Genomic DNA, 17,572 nt, shown 5'->3' with positions numbered 1-17,572 from the left:
AATTAAAATTACATTTAAAAAGGTGGCACCAAAGAATGGTTGGAATTTGTTATTTGATGAACTTTGTCAGAATACTGCAAATGAAAAGAGTAGGAATTACGAAAAACGCGGTGTAGAAATAAAATATATTTTTTTACAAGGAAAACATTATTAGCATAAAAAATATTATTTAAGTACCAAAAGTAAAAGCAGGAGCCTAATTATACAGAATGGAGTAAAAACTACACTATTTCCCCCTTTGGAATATAAGTAACCAAAAACTGAATTGCTCAAGTAAAGTAGAGTAGTAGTAGTAGTAGTAGTAGTAGTAGTAGGCCCTAGTAGTAGTAGTAGTAGTAGTAGTAGTAGTAGTAGTAGTAGTAGTAGTAGTAGTAGTAGTAGTAGTTACTTTCCACCACTACAAACGGTAGTTAACCATGTTTTTTTAGCTCTGGAAGTGGCGCACCTGTTTCGTCTCACACTAAATATTTTTTTGCCAGCAGTACATAGTCTAACTGAAAGGGTGTTATTATTTCAACAATGCAATGTTAAGCATTAACCATTTGGGGTTTCTTTGCTGTCAAGGTGGTGCACCTGCTCACATCAGCTCCGCCTCCACCACCACCACCACCACCCCCTTTGACTACAGTACCCAGGCCGCACCGCGTCGCTCTCCACTCTGGCTCTCTCCGCTGCGCCAGTCCGCCTCACTGACTCGCGGAACCAGTTGGTTTGGCCCAGCTTCTTCTTCTTCTTCTCGCCCTGGCTGTGTGCTGCTGCTGCTGCGGCTGCTGCCGCTGTTGCCTGGTGTCAACCTACGCCGACGAGAGAAGAAGACATATCCCTCCCTCCGCTCTGTGAGAGGGCCGCTTCCAATTTGCCTTCACTTTCCTCCTCGCCGGCACCATTGGCTTCCGCGCCGTGCCAGTCAACTCGCCTCCTTTTTTCCCAGCCCGAGTTGAGCAGCAACAGCTCGGAAACATCTGGCCGCCGCAGAGCGCTAGACTCCCCCCCCTCCCCTCCTCCAAGTCCCTCCGCCCTGCTCGCCTCGGCAGCCTGTTATGGAAATTAGTCCAAAGTCAATCTAGTTGTGTCTCCGAAGGAAAAGAAACGGAGGGATTTTGACGGAGCAAGACGTCGGACCGTGTTGTCTGTAAGTGCTGCCTCTTAACGCCGGAGTCCGATTAAAGGAGGCTCAGGAGCGGGAGAGAGGGAAGAGAGGGTGGGTTTACGGAGGGGGGAAAAAGTAGCTAAACCTTCCTTAGCATTACTGTGTTAGTATAGTTGCCATGTTAGCTCTCCCCCATCGGTGTTTTAGCAGCTGTTGTCATAGCACCGGGGCCTTCCGAACAACTGTAAATAGCTCACTATTGTAGCCTCTTCGCTTTACTTTTGTTAGCCACGATTGAGCTATAGCTAGCTGCGTGGGTCAGAGTCTCTCCGTGTGTGTGTGTGTGTGTGCGTGTGCGTCCGTGCATGTGCGTCTCGGTCTCCCTCTGTTGTGTCTTCTGCTAGGAAACGTGTTGTTAGTTTGTTCTCCAACAAATCTCATCGCAGCCCGCACCGGCACTACTTTCACTGTTTTGTTTTTTTATTGGGTGCTAATTTAAAAGCTCGCGAGCAGTCGTCAGTGGCGGTTGATCATTCAGGGTTAACCGGTGTATTATTAACCGGCGTCGTTTGTGAGAAACTTATTGATCACGTACGTGGACTCGCGCGCGTCCAAGTGTCGAATAAAAGCGCTGTCACGATGTTTTTAAATGTGTCAAGCGACCTGGAAATCGTGCAAATAGTGCAGCGACACGCTCGCTTTCTATCACTGCAATTAAAGATGCCGAGCGGAAATCCAGTTGTGAAGTTAATTAAAGTTGAAGTCTGGTGATCGAATCCCTTAGAATGTTTTACATGAGTTCATTAAAGAGTTTAGAACTAAGATTCCAGCGATAAGCTAATTTAAAGTCATTTTTTTGTTTGTTACTACTTTTGTTAAAACTGTCGTTTTATTGGAAAACTTTAATTGAAAGTTTACTTATATTATTCTGAAAGCTGCATGCAAGGAGGATTATAAAAGAAAGAGAAAGCAATATATCATCAAGCACATTCGTGTGCGTACATATTTGTCTTTTTTTAAATCTCGTGGGGACAACATTGTAATTAACCTTTGCATGCGGTGTGTTAGCCTTTTTAAACGGTTTATATCAAATGAAAATTGATGGCTGGGAATTCACACGCTTCACACTTTTAACCAAAACGAAAGTGAAATAAGGCTGTCGTAATAAGTTTCTCCCCGGCTTATTAAAGGCTTGTATAGCTTTTTTGTTTAGGATTTCCACTCATTAGGCTCTTTCTTTATGACTTGTTCTCATTGTTTCCTCATTTCATGTTTGTTTTTGTTCCTGACAGTGGTCCGAATGGTGCGGGTAAGGGTGGGTGGATGGATGGATGAATGAGTGAATGAATGAATACAAGACGAGGCAGCGGCGCTGAACCGTAAAGAAGTGGGAAACAATATCAGCTGCGTGCGTCTGTCAGTTGCGAATGTGCTGTGTTGGCCTTTGTTTATGGTTATTGGAAGGAGACGGAGAGGAAGACAGACGTGTATTTTCAAAAATAATAATAAGAAAAAGTTTTTACTCAGATCCTCTGCGAATATATGCTTTAATCATTCTCTTTCCTTAGTAGGTTTGGCTGCAGCGGGCAGCTGTGGTTGCCTGTATGCTTAAACTCCTTTCTGTTTTTCAAAAAAAACAAACCAGCATCCCACTGCATTTAGTAGACCTGTGTTATTTTCCCAGAGAGAGAGAGAGGGAGAGAGAGAGAAAAGGGGGAGAAAAAGAGACAAAGTTGCGTGGTGTTGGTAGAATGAAAGAGGAGTCTGGTGGCAGGAGTGTAGAGGAGGCAGCATATGGCTGTAGAAAGAGCACAGCTGGAGGTAGCATCTCCATCTGAGGATGATGTCAGAGCAGCTGACAGGCTGCCATCCACCCCACCTCCTCCTCCATCCCTCCACCGCCTCCACCCCTCCCCAGTCCTTTATTGTGAGTCTCAGCGGCAGCCTGGGAGAGTTAGCGCTGTTTGTGTGTGTGTGTGTGTGTGTGTGTGTGTGTGTGTGTGGCTGCCGATCAGCGCCAGTTAGGAGGAGGAGGAGGAGGGAGGTGGTATCTCGTTCCCCCTCCAACATCTCCTCCACTTTGCATCTGTCCCTCGCAGTTTGAACAGCGTGGTTTTTTTTTTTTGCCTGCCTGCCTGCCTGCCTGCCTGCCTTCCTCTTCTTCTTCTTTTTCTTCTCTCCTCTTCTACCCACTCATTGATTCGGAGAGAGCAAGCGACAAAGAGAGAGAGATACATAGAAATTCCCAGCCAGAGAGCCCAGCTATTCTGCTACAGTGGAGTTAATCAAGTTGATGCATACTGCTGCAGGTATTGTTTTGTGTGTGCGTGTGTGAGGCAGAGTGAAGAGACTAGTAGAGTCTGTGCTTGTGGAGTAGTTATTTTGTTTTCTTGTGAGGATCTCCTCCGGTGTGTCAAACCAGTGTGAGTTGTGTGAAGCTGCTGGTGAATAGTGAACTCATGTTGGTGCTGCCTGTCTGAGGTGTAATTGTAGCCCGGCAACTCTCTGCTGTTTTTTCTTTTTTTTTAGTTTGTAGTCTTGAGAGCTTGCATTTAAAACTCGGCCATTGTTTTGCATTTTGTTTCCTATTTGTGTTGTCAGGCGTTTTGTTCAGACACTCATTCAATGAAAGCAAAGTTACAGCTGAGAAAACATTATTTTAAATTGATTTTAAATTGTTAATTTATGATTAAAGTTTAAAAAAAAAATGAAATCATCATAAAAACTAGTGTTTTTTTTACATTTTAACAAATAAGAGGAAATTTAGTCACTTAAAAAAAACAAAATAAACTATTTTTTAGTTGAAAAAAGTACAAACAAATGTCAAACTTTAAGCAAAAAAATTAAATTAGCTGCTATTTAATACTAATCATTAAATCTGTTTTCCCCCTTTCAGTTAAACGCAACTGTGTAGAATTACTTGAAAGCATGTGCTGTCTTTTTTCTCCTCCTGTCGGCTGGAGGAGAGGAGACTAATTTAGAAGTTGCAGATTTGAGCTGCCTGAATTGGCTAGACAGCTGTAATCGCACTCCCTCCTAGTCTTAATCTCTTTATCTGGCTAGCAGCTGCCATATGGCCCCCGTCAGCTGGATCAGATGTGGGTAAGCCTCCCTCCCCGGCCATCCCAGCCTCTCTCTCACCCTCTCCCTCCCTGCCCCTCTGTGTGTCTCTGTCAGACCCCTGCCTTAGCTAACTGGCCGGGCCGGGCGGGCTGGGTGACGGGCTGCTGCCCTCCTGAGCCTCCGCTGGCGGCTCCCTCCCCACCGCCGTCTTTATTTTTAGCCATCTTTAAGGATTAGGATTGATGCTGTGACGAGCAGGGCACTTACAGTGATTGTATTGTAAATCTTCTCTTCTGGGTGGTGGTGGTGGGCGGAGGGTGGTGGTGGTGGGGGGGGGTTAAGGAAGAGGGCAGTTTTTTACTAGGGGGTGGATGTCCCGGGTTTATCTTGTAAGATTCAGATGGGAAGGAGTGTGTGAGTGACGGATGGTGTGTGTGTGTGTGTGTTTGGGGGGGGTGGTAGAGGGGTCTGGAATGGACAGAGGGGGGGATGGGGGTGGAGGTGGGAGGTGGTACACCCTTGTCCCCGTAAGCCCCCTCATTAAAAGCAGTCTGAACGAGCCGGAGGGCGAGCACACACACACACACACACATATATATATATACACACACACACGACACACTCACACGGTGACATTCTTGGTTTAGCTTCATTCAAATGAGGTGATTTAACTGCTTTGATTAACACAGTGCAGAGCGGGACCAATGTATTTTCTCAGGCAGGACAAATCGACTTGGTTAACAGGTGGGACCTAACGATTTTACAGATTTCTGTCTCGTTATCGCCTTCTGTCATCCGAGATTTAGTTGTTCATTTATTTTTATGAACTAGATCAATTCTACCGGCTCTTTTTTAAGGACACCTGAAGAGCACTGATGTAAGTTTTCAGTCCCCCCTCCGTCGAATATCACACCTCAAGCCCGGCGCTTGCAGGTTAAACGGGGGACAAGCTGTTTTGTTTTCAACAGTGCTTTTTCAATTGGCCAGTTTTCCTGCTCGACTTAGCCTGTGGAGGTGGTTGGTAGGTAGGCTGGTACTGTGTATGTATGTGTGTGTGTGCGTGAGGACAGTGTGTGCAGCTGAAAGCCGGTTACCTAAAAGGGCTGTGCCAGGCCAGGCCAAAGTGGGTTAATAAAAATAACCAGCGTAGGAGCAGCGACAATCCAGGAGTGCAGGCAGAGGAGTTAGAGAGATTCAGAGAGGGAGAACGAAGAGACGGAGGGATGGAGTAGCCGTCGCTTCAAATCTACCTGACATTAAGTCCGTCTGTGGGCAAAAACTGAATTAGTGATTATTCTGTAATTACTATTATTCCTTTAATTAATGAATCATAACTGCAGATTTTTATTATTATCACCTTTTCTTTTTTATTTATTGCAGATGAAGTAAATAATTATAGAAATAACACCACAATTTGGCATCGTCGTAATAACAGATGTGCGCATGCCTTTACAGCTACCTGCAACCGAAATATTTCTGTTGATGTTGTAATTGTAAGTTAAAAAAAAATTAAAAATCATCCCTACGCATAGGTTATTATCTGTTATACATAAAATATATTAATGATTTTAAAATTTAAGTAGTATCTTTCCTGTTGAGTTCATTTTTTTTTGTTGTATTTTAATTTAATTTTAATGGGTTCATCTTTTTACCTCTCTGTCGCCCTGTTTTTTCTGATCTATCGTTCTCTGTAATTTCTTTCAGCTTCACATACAAGTGTGTTTTTGGCATTCGCCTCCTCTTTCTTGTGTCTCTGTTGTGGTTAGTCTCATTGAAGATAATGTCTTTTTGCGTTGTTCAAAGTGATGTCATGATCTCTACATACTAAACTTTAATCTTATCTTATCGAATATTTCATTTAAAAATGAAATGAAGCTTGTTCTCCTGCTTTTAAAAATCTCTGTTTTTGTCGTCCTTGAATTTAAATAGTCTTTTATAGAGTTTTCCGTTTGAATTTAGTGTATCCTTTGTATATGTGTATTTAACCTCACTGAACAAGCAAAGCATTGGAAATAAGCATATATTTAAAATACAGCAGCTTAATTAAATACGTGAATAGCTTTGTTAAAAACATTACAAACCGTTAACATTAGGTGTAAATTTCATCGCCGATCTTTATCTGTTGTATCTAACTGTGACTCTCTCTGTGTGGCTGCAGGTTATGAGGACGGAAAGATGGAGTTCCCAGACCACAGCAGACATTTACTCCAGTGTCTGAGCGAGCAGCGGCACCAGGGCTTCCTGTGTGACTCCACGGTGCTGGTGGGCGATGCCCAGTTCCGGGCTCACCGTGCTGTATTGGCCTCCTGCAGCATGTACTTTCACCTCTTCTACAAGGACCAGCTGGACAAGAGAGACGTGGTGCACCTCAACAACGACATTGTCACAGCCCCAGCCTTTTCCCTGCTCCTGGAGTTCATGTACGAGGGCAAACTGCAGTTGCAGGACCTTCCCGTAGAGGATGTGCTGGCAGCAGCCAGCTACTTGCACATGTATGACATTGTCAAGGTGTGTAAGAAACGCTTGAAGCAGAAGGCCACGACGGAGGCAGACAGCACGCGCAGAGAAGAGGACGGCGGGTCGAGCTGCTCCGATAAGGCCGACAGTCTATCAGAGGGTTCGACAGGCCGGCCTGCTACTGCCGACCTGCTGCACAGTGATGAAGAGGAGGAGGTGAAGCCTGAGGGAGGACCGCTGTGGCTGAGGCTGCCGTCTGCAGACAGACCAGGGACACCAGCCGTAGCTACGACCAGCCCAGGATGTGGCGAGGCGGAGATGCAGGGTGGGGAAGGTCGGGCTGAGGGAGGAAAGCTGCTCTCCCCGGCCGGCAGCCCCACCAGCTCCTCTGGATCTCTCTCACAGAGGTCCCACCGCTCTGTGAGCTCTCGTGGAGGGCACAGGGGCAGGAGGGTGTCGAATGATGCGGCCGATTGCGTCCTGGACCTGTCGGTCAAGCCGACTGCTGGTAGCAACCACAGTAACCACCACCAGTCCTACTTCAGCGGGGCAGCTACACCAGACAGCCTCCAAAGCCCGTTGGCTGTGAGGGTGAAGGTGGAGAGGGGCGTCGCTTCAGACGAGGACGAGGAAATGGGAGGTGGGGACTATGACATGGAGCACAGCGGCATCACCAAGGTGACGGTCCCCAGCACCAACGGGGGCCTGACCCACCACGGGGTCGGAGGGCCCCTGTCGGCCCAGCGGAGGCTCGGCCTGGAAGCGCACCTGTCGGCTCTGCGAGAGGCCTCGCTGGCCTCGGAGCTGGAGCGGGAGGAGAAGCCTTCGGCCACAGCAGACGACGAGGACATACTGGGGGGTGAAAATGAGCGCGCCCAGGCCGAGGTGGCCAGCATGGATAGTTCCCTGCTTCCCTACGTCTCCAACATGCTATCGGCTCAACACACCCAGATCTTCATGTGCCCGCTGTGCAACAAAGTATTCCCCTCCCCGCACATCCTCCAGCTTCACCTCAGCTCCCACTTCAGGGAGCAGGAGGGCATCCGCTCCAAGCCCGCCGGAGACGTCAACGTGCCCACCTGCACCATCTGCAGCAAGACCTTCTCCTGCATGTACACACTGAAGCGCCACGAGCGGACACACTCCGGTGAGAAACCCTACACCTGCACCACCTGTGGCAAGAGCTTCCAATACTCACACAACCTCAGCCGCCACGCAGTGGTGCACACACGCGAGAAGCCGCACGCTTGCAAGTGGTGCGAACGGCGCTTCACGCAGTCCGGGGACCTCTACCGACACATCCGCAAGTTCCATTGCGAACTAGTCAACTCGCTGTCAGTGAAGAGCGAACCGCTGGCACTGCCCAATGTCAGGGATTGGGCGATCGAGGACAGCTCCCAGGAACTGTGGAAGTAGAAAAACACTGCTGGGTTTGATAAAGGGAAAGAGCGGAGAGTGAAAGAAGGGCAGATAGGCATGGGGAGGTGAAAGGGAGGTGGCAAAGGTTGATATTTGGGGTTTAAGTGTGTCATGTTCTTGTGTGTCGCAAAATCTCATTCAATTGCACTTTAATAGCACATGAAAATGTTACTACTGAGTTTTTTTTTTTTTTTTCTTCTTTTGTTGCTGTTTGGGGTAATTTTGTTGTATTCTATATTATTCTGAACTCTTGTTTTTATTTGGCGTAAGTTCTGTTTGGTGGTCTTTAATTGCGTCTGCGGACACAGGTCCCAGTTAGAAAAAGTCTCGCCTTCTTGAAGAGTTTTGACTCTGTTTGTGTTTCATCTCAGACACAACACTCCGACGCTGGCCAGCGTTTCGGTTCCAGTTCCACAGACAGCAAACACCACTGCAGGAGTTCAGGTCGAACACACTGAAGTGAAAAAGCATTACAATACACTAAACGGGTACTGTGATCACCTCACACACACACAGATTGAAAAAGTGTGTGTGTGTGCGTGTGCGTGTGCGTGTGCGTGTGTGTGTGTGTGTGTGTGTGTGTGTGTGTGATACTGCACTACTCTGGCAAAAATTTCACCTGACGTGCGTGAGTGTGTATGAGTGTGTTTTGTGTGTTTTTTATTTTCTACTGGCATAGAGGTGTCGTTGACGAAGCGCTCTCCGCTTCGCTTGTTAAGCTCTTTGGTGTTGTGTGTTCAGGGTAAAGCTGACTGACTGACAGACTAACTGATGGCACTCATGCAATGCACAGCCTCCTTTTTTCACTTCCAATCAATTTGAAGTATTTTCTAAAAAATGAAAAGACCTTTACAAATTATTATAATAATTATTATTCTTAATGTTATTAATAGGTTTTTTATTTCTTAAATTTAGCTGGCAGTCTTTAAAACATCTCTGTTGAAAAGGTATTTAATTTAAGGTTGTTGTATATTGTTCTGCTATAGTTTTAGAACTTAAATCTGTTCTTTTTTTTTAAATTAATGATTATTATTATTATTATTATTATTATTATTATTATTATTATTATTTTGTTACTTTTTTTAATGGGACCTGCTGTTGTTGCATGACGTCCAAACCTGTATATTTTAAAATAAAAAAAAAATGTGAATTTGCTGTATTATTGTACACATTGTAATTGATCAAATATTTGACAACAGGCTTTCCTTTTCTTTTCTTTGTGAATACTACTCCAGGATGCGGTCTGTTGAAAAACTGAATATTATTCTCACGACTATGGAAAAAAAATGCATGAACATTTGATTTTGTCTTAAACCTTTAAGTTGTGGTTTTTGCATCGGGGTGGGGGGGAGGGGGGGGGGGGGTGTTTGAACGTAACACTTTGACAGTGAAAAGTTGGATTTTTTTTCTACTCGTCGTAGTCTGTCGCTGGGCTCCGAGAAGAATGTTACCGAATGTGTTTCCGTCGGATGTTGAAGCGATATAATGAAGCATTTTAAGCCCGTGTATATGCACTGATCTCTCTGCTGTGTGTGTGTGTGTCCGGTGTGTGTTTGTGCGTGTGTTTATGGGAGCGTGGCTTGGTTATTCCTAGTCCATTTAACCTACTGAAGATCTATGTCCACCCAGCACTTCCTCCTGCTCCTCCTCAGGCGTTCAATTTCTCCACTGCTGTATGTTTGCTCTCCACCTCCGTCCTCTGCAGCCCTAGACGTAAAGCCATTTCTTAATTATTTCTGCTAATTGGGCACTTACTTCAGGGCTGTTGAGTACATTTGTGTGGCTCTGACTTGGCTAAAACGTGAGGAATAACGGGGCGAGTCAAACAGGGAGAGGCTGAAAACTGAGCTGTGCTGCTGAAAGTTGAAAGGTCAGATATCTTTGTCATGAGCTGAGCGGGGTCGTGCTGATTCAGTACAATAACCCACATTAGACACAGTGGCGTGAATGTGATGTGTGTGTGTGTTTTCCTCCTCAAACATAATCAATACAATGAGATCGATGGGAGAGAATTGGCATGCCTGAATGCACCTTTTAAGCTAAAAGACATGAAATCTGATTTTTTCTTTTTGTGCTAAAAAGATGCCTTTATTCAAACATTTACGATGCTATTAAAGTATTTGATACTGTAGAGCATCTGGAAATAGTGGTTAAACTCATGAATGAATCTTTCAGAAAAATATGTCTTATTATATTTTGACGATGTGATTGGAAAACCTTTTTTTTTTTTGTATGTGAAAGTTGTGTATAAGGTTGGAGGCTACATCAGCTTAAAATTTTTTTTTTTTTAAACTCTGTATCTCATTTTAAAAATGGTCAAGCGTTTATACAATCCGAAAAACATTTGACACTGAGATACTGAAAAATGAACGCTCGGCATTTCCCCTCGCTCAGATGTGTATGTGTGAGTACATGTACGTGTGCACGCCCCCGTGGATGTGCATGTGGTGGGTGGGGTGGTTCTCCGCACTGCCCTGTCATCTGGTGGCACCTACAGGCTTTGCCAAGGCAACAGTGTGGGTGCCATTGCGGCAGTTTGCACTGCATCGTCTTGGAATTTAATTTTGTTTCCGTCTCGAAATGTTATTTCTTCACTGGCCGTGTCTCTACATATGGGCTCACTTCATCCTGCTGTTGTTTTCATCATTACTGCTGTTTTTTTTTTTGTTTTTGTTCTGTTCCTCTGGTTGTACTTGACCGCCTTAAACTGCTGTAGTCCGGGCTGTTGTATTTAATTTTATTTCTAAAGTGTGAGCGTGGGGTGGAGTTGTGGGAGCGATGTCAGCCACTCAAGACGCTGTGAAGTAATCACCCTGACAAAACATCTCCATCTTTTGCTGTGCTTACTTGAAAACAATGGGGATGGGGTGGGATTTTTTTTTTTTTTTTTTAAAGCAAGGTATAAAAATAAAAATGTTCAAATGTCATAGACAGTTTATGGAAAAGCAGATGAAGTTGGAGGGTGGGAGGGGGAGGGGGGTGTGAAGTGACTGAGTTTGTTTTGAAAAAGGACAATCACTGTCTGGGGAAAAAAAAAAACAAGCAGATTTTGATTCAGATATATTTGCTCCCTCTTGAGATTAAAAAAATTCTTGCTTTTTCGTTCACGTTCCTTTTTCAGATTTAGTCATTTTTAGCTTTGACAATCATAGTTGGGTTGATTTTTTTTTTCTCAAGGGGAGTAAATTCTAATTGTGTTTAGTTTTGTAATTTTTTGGTGTGCTGTTGTTGACATTTTTAAATTGTGTGCAAACTGCAATAAATTATAAGAATCTTGAAATTTGTGTGAAGTTCTGTTTTTCTTGGACAAAAATAAAAGCGGTCACGACTCTTTATATCATGCAATTTGACCAACAATACCCTTGTTTCTGTTCTGGCTGATGCCAAGTTAACAAAAAAAAAAAAAATCATCATCAGCAGCTTTTTAAGCATTTTTAAAGACCATTCAGCAGCTCACAGCCTGCACACATACTGAGTTACAGGTTGCAGAAGGTTTTCACATCCTGCTCCTCAGTGACTTGCGATGTGGGTGGAAGTTGTGTACACGTTTCTGCGTGTGAGCACGATGGCTTGAGTGCGTGTGTGTGAGAGCGAGAACTCACTGTGTGCTCTAGCGTTGCTGCACAGCTCCTGATATATCTGCTGCACCGGTTGAGGCTGCGTTTGAGAAGAAAATGTGCAGCAGCTTGTTGAGATTCCACCCCCTGCAACACACACACACGCACACACACTCGAGCCTCATTCCAAAGCTCCTCAAGTACAGTTTTCCAGTAAAGAAATCAGCTTTAGCTAATGTATTGCTGCTCCGTAAACCTGCTCTTACAGATGCTTTTAAAGCCCCTGCACTCAGAGGCCAAGGAGCGGCGTTCATTAGGCCCCAGATGGTCTCTTCAGTAAGCCCCCGACGCACACTCACGCGATAAGCTCACGCCTAATCTTTATGACATTGTCTGATGAATGCCCAATATTGGTTTAAGACACTTCAAAGTTTTAAAAGATTTCCGCATGGTGTCCATTTCAGGGTAACATGTATTTAATCGGATGGGATTTATGTCGCATTCCATATAAAGTAATTGTTTTTAATATAAATATATCCTATTATTGTGTTTCTAAATTTTTTGGGACATGGCTCCTTTTACAATACAGATGACTTATTTAAATGTGTTTCAGTTCAAATGGCCAAACTTTTCAAACAGTCTGTGTTTTGGAGATACCTGTTCCCAGTCGTCGTCTTAGACAGACAGCACACATTGTGATAACTGCTGCAGAAAATACAGCGACCCTGTCCTTTGGTGATGCGCTGCTCGCTGATCATTAATTGCAATCTGCAGTGTTGTAAGTGAACATCTGCTTATAGACAACTGTTCTCTCTCTCGCTCCCTGCGAGGAGGCCGTGCGAGGTTTGCTGTGAATGTAGGTCATTAATTTGTTTCTGTCCTTTGTTTACTTAAGGAAGGGGGACAAAGGGGCAGCTGCACAACCATTTGGCTGTGCCCAAGGCAGGCCAGCTCAACATGTTGGGAGGCTGAGACCAGCTTGGGCTCCTGTCTGGGGTCCCGGGCCCCTGCACTCCGCTGCTTGGCGTGAGGGAGTGTCCTCTGCCAAGCTGCCGGGGAGGGCTCCCGTACCGGGAGAGGGAGGAGGGGGAGATAAAGAGAACAGTGTCATGTGGACTCGAGGCGTCCTGATGTTTGGCTGTTGTACCACATTTTCAAACCAGTTTACAGCTCGTGTCTCTAAACTGACATCTGCAGGTTTGGCTGAGGAAACAATCTCCATAACTTTGTTGCAACTTCCAAAATCAGCTCAAGACAGCTGTTTCCATCAAGAAGCTTGGACGCATTGGGACGCATATGTTTATACATCTAGCTCCTCGTGGGGTTTTTTTCCGTATGAGTTTTTCTTTCGCATAAAAATATACAACTGGTCAAATGTAAGAGTAAGAACAAAGCTTGGTCACATAGATCACAACAAACATAATTTCCACACTTAAAGCATTGACAAGATGGCTGCTCACAAAGCGAGGCTAACAGCGCTCATTCAAAGCTCGTACCGCAGTGACGGGGAGAAAAGCCTTCTGTATCCTTTTCATGTCTGAGACTTGTTGATTCTCCGTGAAAAAAGGAAACACTCCCAGGCCAGGGTGAGCCATGGAATAATTGACGGAGAGAGAAAGAGGAAAGCAGGGACAAGTATGTGTGTGTGTGTGTGTGTCTGTGTGTCTGTGTGTGTGTGTGTGTGTGTGTGTGTGTGTGTGCATGCATGCATGCGTGTGCAAGTGATTGAGGATTGTCTGCATATTTAAAAGAACCCCTTTGTCAGGCACTCAGCACAGCAGGACAGAAGGCAAGCAACAAGCAGCCCGCCTGCAAGCAGACAATACAGTGGCACTACACTGGCTAGGGAGGGAGGGCTGCTGGAGGAGGGGGGGGGGAAGCGGGGATATGTTTTTTGGGAAAATCGTGGGGCACAGTGTCCCAGCAAGCCATCCATCCGTCCAGCCATCCAGCCACCCACTGCACCCTCCTCCCCCTCCTGAAAACAAAAGGCCACGCAACTCGAACTTGAATATCTGTGTGTCTCTGTGAGAGGGGCCCCAAATACTACTTACCCATAACCTCCCCACCCCCTCTATCCCCCTACACACACACACACACACACACATATACATACACATATGTATGTATGCATTTATATATACATTTATATATATGTATATATAAGCACACTCATAACAAAAACTCAGATTAGAGTGTCAATCAGCAATTCACACACTTGCAAGAAAATGAAGAACACTACCGGTTAATGCAACACACACACACACACACACACACACACACACACACACACGAATATAGACAAACACAAAGGCCTCCAGCTGGTCTGTCTTCAGGGCTGGGCTACGATGGGATTAAATAGTACTTGTCCTTTGTGTAATTCTTGTATGGAAGGAGAGCAGCAATGAACTCTCAACATGAGAGAGAGAGAGACAGAGAGACAGAGAGAGAGAGAGAGATGTAGAGAAGGACAGAAGAGAGAACGTGATGAAGAGACATAAATCCTTTAACCTAGAGGACTCATTTGAAGAAGATGCGTCTGTGATAAACAGACAAATGAATTGGGTTTGAGGTTAAAGCAACAATGAAGCCCTGCAGAAAGAAATGAAACCTCTTTCATCGCATTCTCTCCCAGCTGTGTGTGTGTGTGTGTGTGTGTGTGTGTGTGTGTCTGCCAGATAAGGGGCATTACCAGGGCGTGTTCGGGGTGTTGTTGGAAACTGCTGGCACCAGGACACATGTGCACGACTCAGCACTTTATCATCGCCATGGTGACCTGACGGGGTCATGCAGGGAGGGGTCCTTTAATGTCACCAACTCAGCCGTCTGCTGTGTAGTTGTTAATGGCGTAACTGTGTGTGTGTGTGTTTGTGTGTGTGTGTGTGTCTGTGTGTGCGCCGGACATCTGCTGCACCTGCCTGCTGAGTTGTACACATGTATGAGCACACACACACATACACGCACACACACACACACACACACACACACACACACACAGACACGCACACACACACACACACAAACCCAACGACATGGCAAGCGAGCAGCAGTCAGCCAGCTGTGGTGTTGTGGAAGAGTCAAGTTCATTCTCCCCGTCGTGTCGTCCCTCCTGCTGACACACAGTGGAGACCCGAGGGCTCATACCCCCGTTACCATCATACGCCGTGTGCCGTATTTTACCATTCGTGGTGTAACTAATCACAAAGATTCACAGTGTCACAGCGCTGTCAAGACGCAAAGCATTTTCAAATCGGCTAGAATAAGGAGCAGTATGTGTCTTCGTCAGTTCATAAACTCAAGGGAAGTTTCTGAGCTGCACACAACTTGATGAAAAGAGTGAAACATGCTGACAAATTGGTATTGTTTCATCTCGAGATCTGAACAAAAAGAGTTGTGAATGAGGTGGATTGATTCTGCTACAAATAAAATATACACACTTGACCATGTTCACAAAACAAAGAAAAACTCTAATTCAATCTAATATCATTAGATATATACACTAGCATGTAACACAACCAAGACAGGATAAAAACCAAAGATACAATGCATAAAGTACAGACATGATGCAATGGTGAGATACAATGTAATAAGACAAGTTGTGACATAGAAAGAAAAAAGAAGCTTACATGTGTTGCAGCTTCCCCTAAATGTGCCGTGCACGTATAAAGACTGTCGTGCCTCAGGTCACGTTGAGCCCACTGATCTTGCAATTTTGCGAAGACGATCTTGATATCTACTGTACAACATGGTTAGATTCTGAAAGCGTGCATTGGAAGTGAAAGGAAGAGAAGAAAATCAATTCATGCAAACAATATGTTGAAACGTGTCTGCGCCATCTATTTGTCTATTTATCATATGGTCGACGTTTTCTTGAAACGGGGAAAGACATCGAAAACACTCCTGACAGCAGAGAGTGTGCATGAGCGGAGTTATCTGGCTCACATGTATGTATGCGTGCGGTTATGGTGTGTATTGTGTGTGTGTGTGTATTGTGTGTGTTTGTGTGTGTTCTCGCACCCTGTGTTGCCAACCTCTCCGCTCCCTCCCAGCTCTGGCCAGGCACGACCCATCTGTCACATTCCTCCTTCCATCCCTCCTTCCATCCCTCCCCCCGTTCGCCGCATCCATCCCTCCCTCTGCGTACCCATCCTTCTTTTCCATCCCTCCTGTTTCACCATCTATCTCCATCCCTCCATCTCCCTGCCTCCGCCACCCTCCACCCGCCCTCCCTCACCCTGCTTCCTTCTTTTTCCGCTCCGTCCTGCAAACGCCAAACTCCTCATCTCTCTTTTACCTCTTAGGTAAAGTTTCTTGCTTATCCTCTGTTCACTGCCTCACTCTCTCTCGGTTTTTATTGTCCACGTCAGCTCTTGTGTGCCTCTAGACAGCTTAAACTGGTGAGAACGACAACATGTGGCCATTGCAGCTTGTGTAATAATAACATCATCATCATCATCAAAAAATAACATAATCAAGCCCAAGAGCTTGTTTCCATTGCAGGCCCAGCTTCTTGAGGCCAACGTGGGACCCTGCAGGCCCATGTAGAGCCCTAAGGCCCAGTGTTACTGCTCCATGCTGAAACAAACTGATCCAATCTGGGCCAGAGAGACAGGGGTCCTGCCTAGGGAACTGGCACTGTCTCTGAGTATGTATGTGTGCGTAGTGTAGCATCAGGGGTGTAGCCCCGGGTGTACTGGCATGGCTGTGCATTGGATTATTGAAGGCAGCTTGGGACCATCTGTATGATGGTGGGGAAGAAGTGGAGAAGGACAAGAGGAGACTAAAAGAATGGAAAAAGAGATGTCAAGAAGTGATGCTCCTTTTGCGTCTTTGATCTTTTTTTTTTTTCTTCTGCTGCTTTTTGTCCTTACTTTGCTTCTGTGCAAACAAATTCAACAGAACTGAAATAACCAGCCTCCGTTTCATCACCATGGAGACGCTGTAGGTTGTCAAGTCTGCTGCTTTCATGGAGGAAAATGGTACCCAGACAGGAGACCGGGACCCTCTCAAAGTGGGCAGGGACAGGGGAAAGGGAACGTGAAAGGAAAAACGTCAATGTCAGTCATGCGGCCGGCGCCACTTTGGTTGAGGCCGAGAAATCTCAACCATTATTGGACGGACTGCCATGGAATTTGGTATAAATATCCTCTGTAACGAGTGGATGAACCCGATTGACTCTGGAGATCCCCTGATCTTGTGTCAATGTTTTAAGCGTTGAAATCTCAACATTTACTGGATATATTCAACATTTTTGCATGGACATTTATTGCTCTTAGATGATGATCATAATTAAATTTGATTCAGACATTCTTGCCACTCATAGGAGGAACTGTAATGACTTCGGTGATCTCTGAGTTTTCCATCTTGTGCCTACATCAAGTCAAGTCAAGTCAAGTCAGTGACCCTGGAATCTTGTTTCTTGTTGAAAAAAACCCAGATATCCTGACCTCTTAAAATGATTCACATAATCTGAGAAAGGAAATCACATGTGTTGAAGCCACCATCAACACATTGACATATGCATCACATGAGGACGGTTGCAAGTAGAGACTGAAGCAATTTGAAGCGGTCATAAAGCAAAAGAGGTTGGTGACCAGTGGAGGATCTCATTCAAATGAGTGAACGAGGGAGTTTCTGATTCTCAACAATGGGGAAAAGCATATTAATCGGTGACGCAATCAGTAAACGTGATTAGATGCGATACATGTGAGTCCGTGGGGAAATTCTCACACAGGATGGTCAGGGGACGACAAAACAGCTCGTGAGAATTTGACATTTATCATTATCTAAAGTGATGGACTGATCTATTTTCTCTCCCGATACCAAAAAAATGAAAAATATTCTGCCCCAGAAGGTAAATAAAGTGTTGCGCTTTCTTTCATAACTACAGTGACGTAGAAACAGTGTTGTTCAATGGCCTGACTGAGCCGACAAAAATCAGTTCTACAGTAGTGGCGCGAGCACCACCCACTATATCGAATCATTG

General features: G+C 45.1%; 1 protein-coding gene across 3 annotated transcripts; it reads left to right on the top strand.

The window, feature by feature from the left end:
* Positions 1-734: 734 nt before the first annotated feature.
* Positions 735-11,312, top strand: zbtb18 (zinc finger and BTB domain containing 18). 3 transcript variants are annotated; one of them, XM_084020986.1, is made up of 2 exons: positions 735-1,132; positions 6,312-11,312. In XM_084020986.1, the coding sequence occupies exon 2, from the start codon at positions 6,329-6,331 to the stop codon at positions 8,024-8,026; it is 1,698 nt and encodes a 565-aa protein (XP_083877112.1). In that variant the 5' UTR covers positions 735-1,132; positions 6,312-6,328; the 3' UTR covers positions 8,027-11,312. The 3 variants fall into 3 exon arrangements, with proteins under 3 accessions (XP_083877112.1, XP_083877111.1, XP_083877110.1); XM_084020985.1 differs by lacking the exon at positions 735-1,132 and adding an exon at positions 3,229-3,399; XM_084020984.1 differs by lacking the exon at positions 735-1,132 and adding an exon at positions 4,771-4,897.
* The last annotated feature ends 6,260 nt before the right edge of the window (positions 11,313-17,572 follow it).

Source organism: Eutrigla gurnardus, assembly GCF_963514095.1.
Source record: "Eutrigla gurnardus genome assembly, chromosome: 11".
NCBI classification, from domain to species: domain Eukaryota; kingdom Metazoa; phylum Chordata; class Actinopteri; order Perciformes; family Triglidae; genus Eutrigla; species Eutrigla gurnardus.
This window is presented reverse-complemented; position numbering and strand designations above follow the sequence as displayed.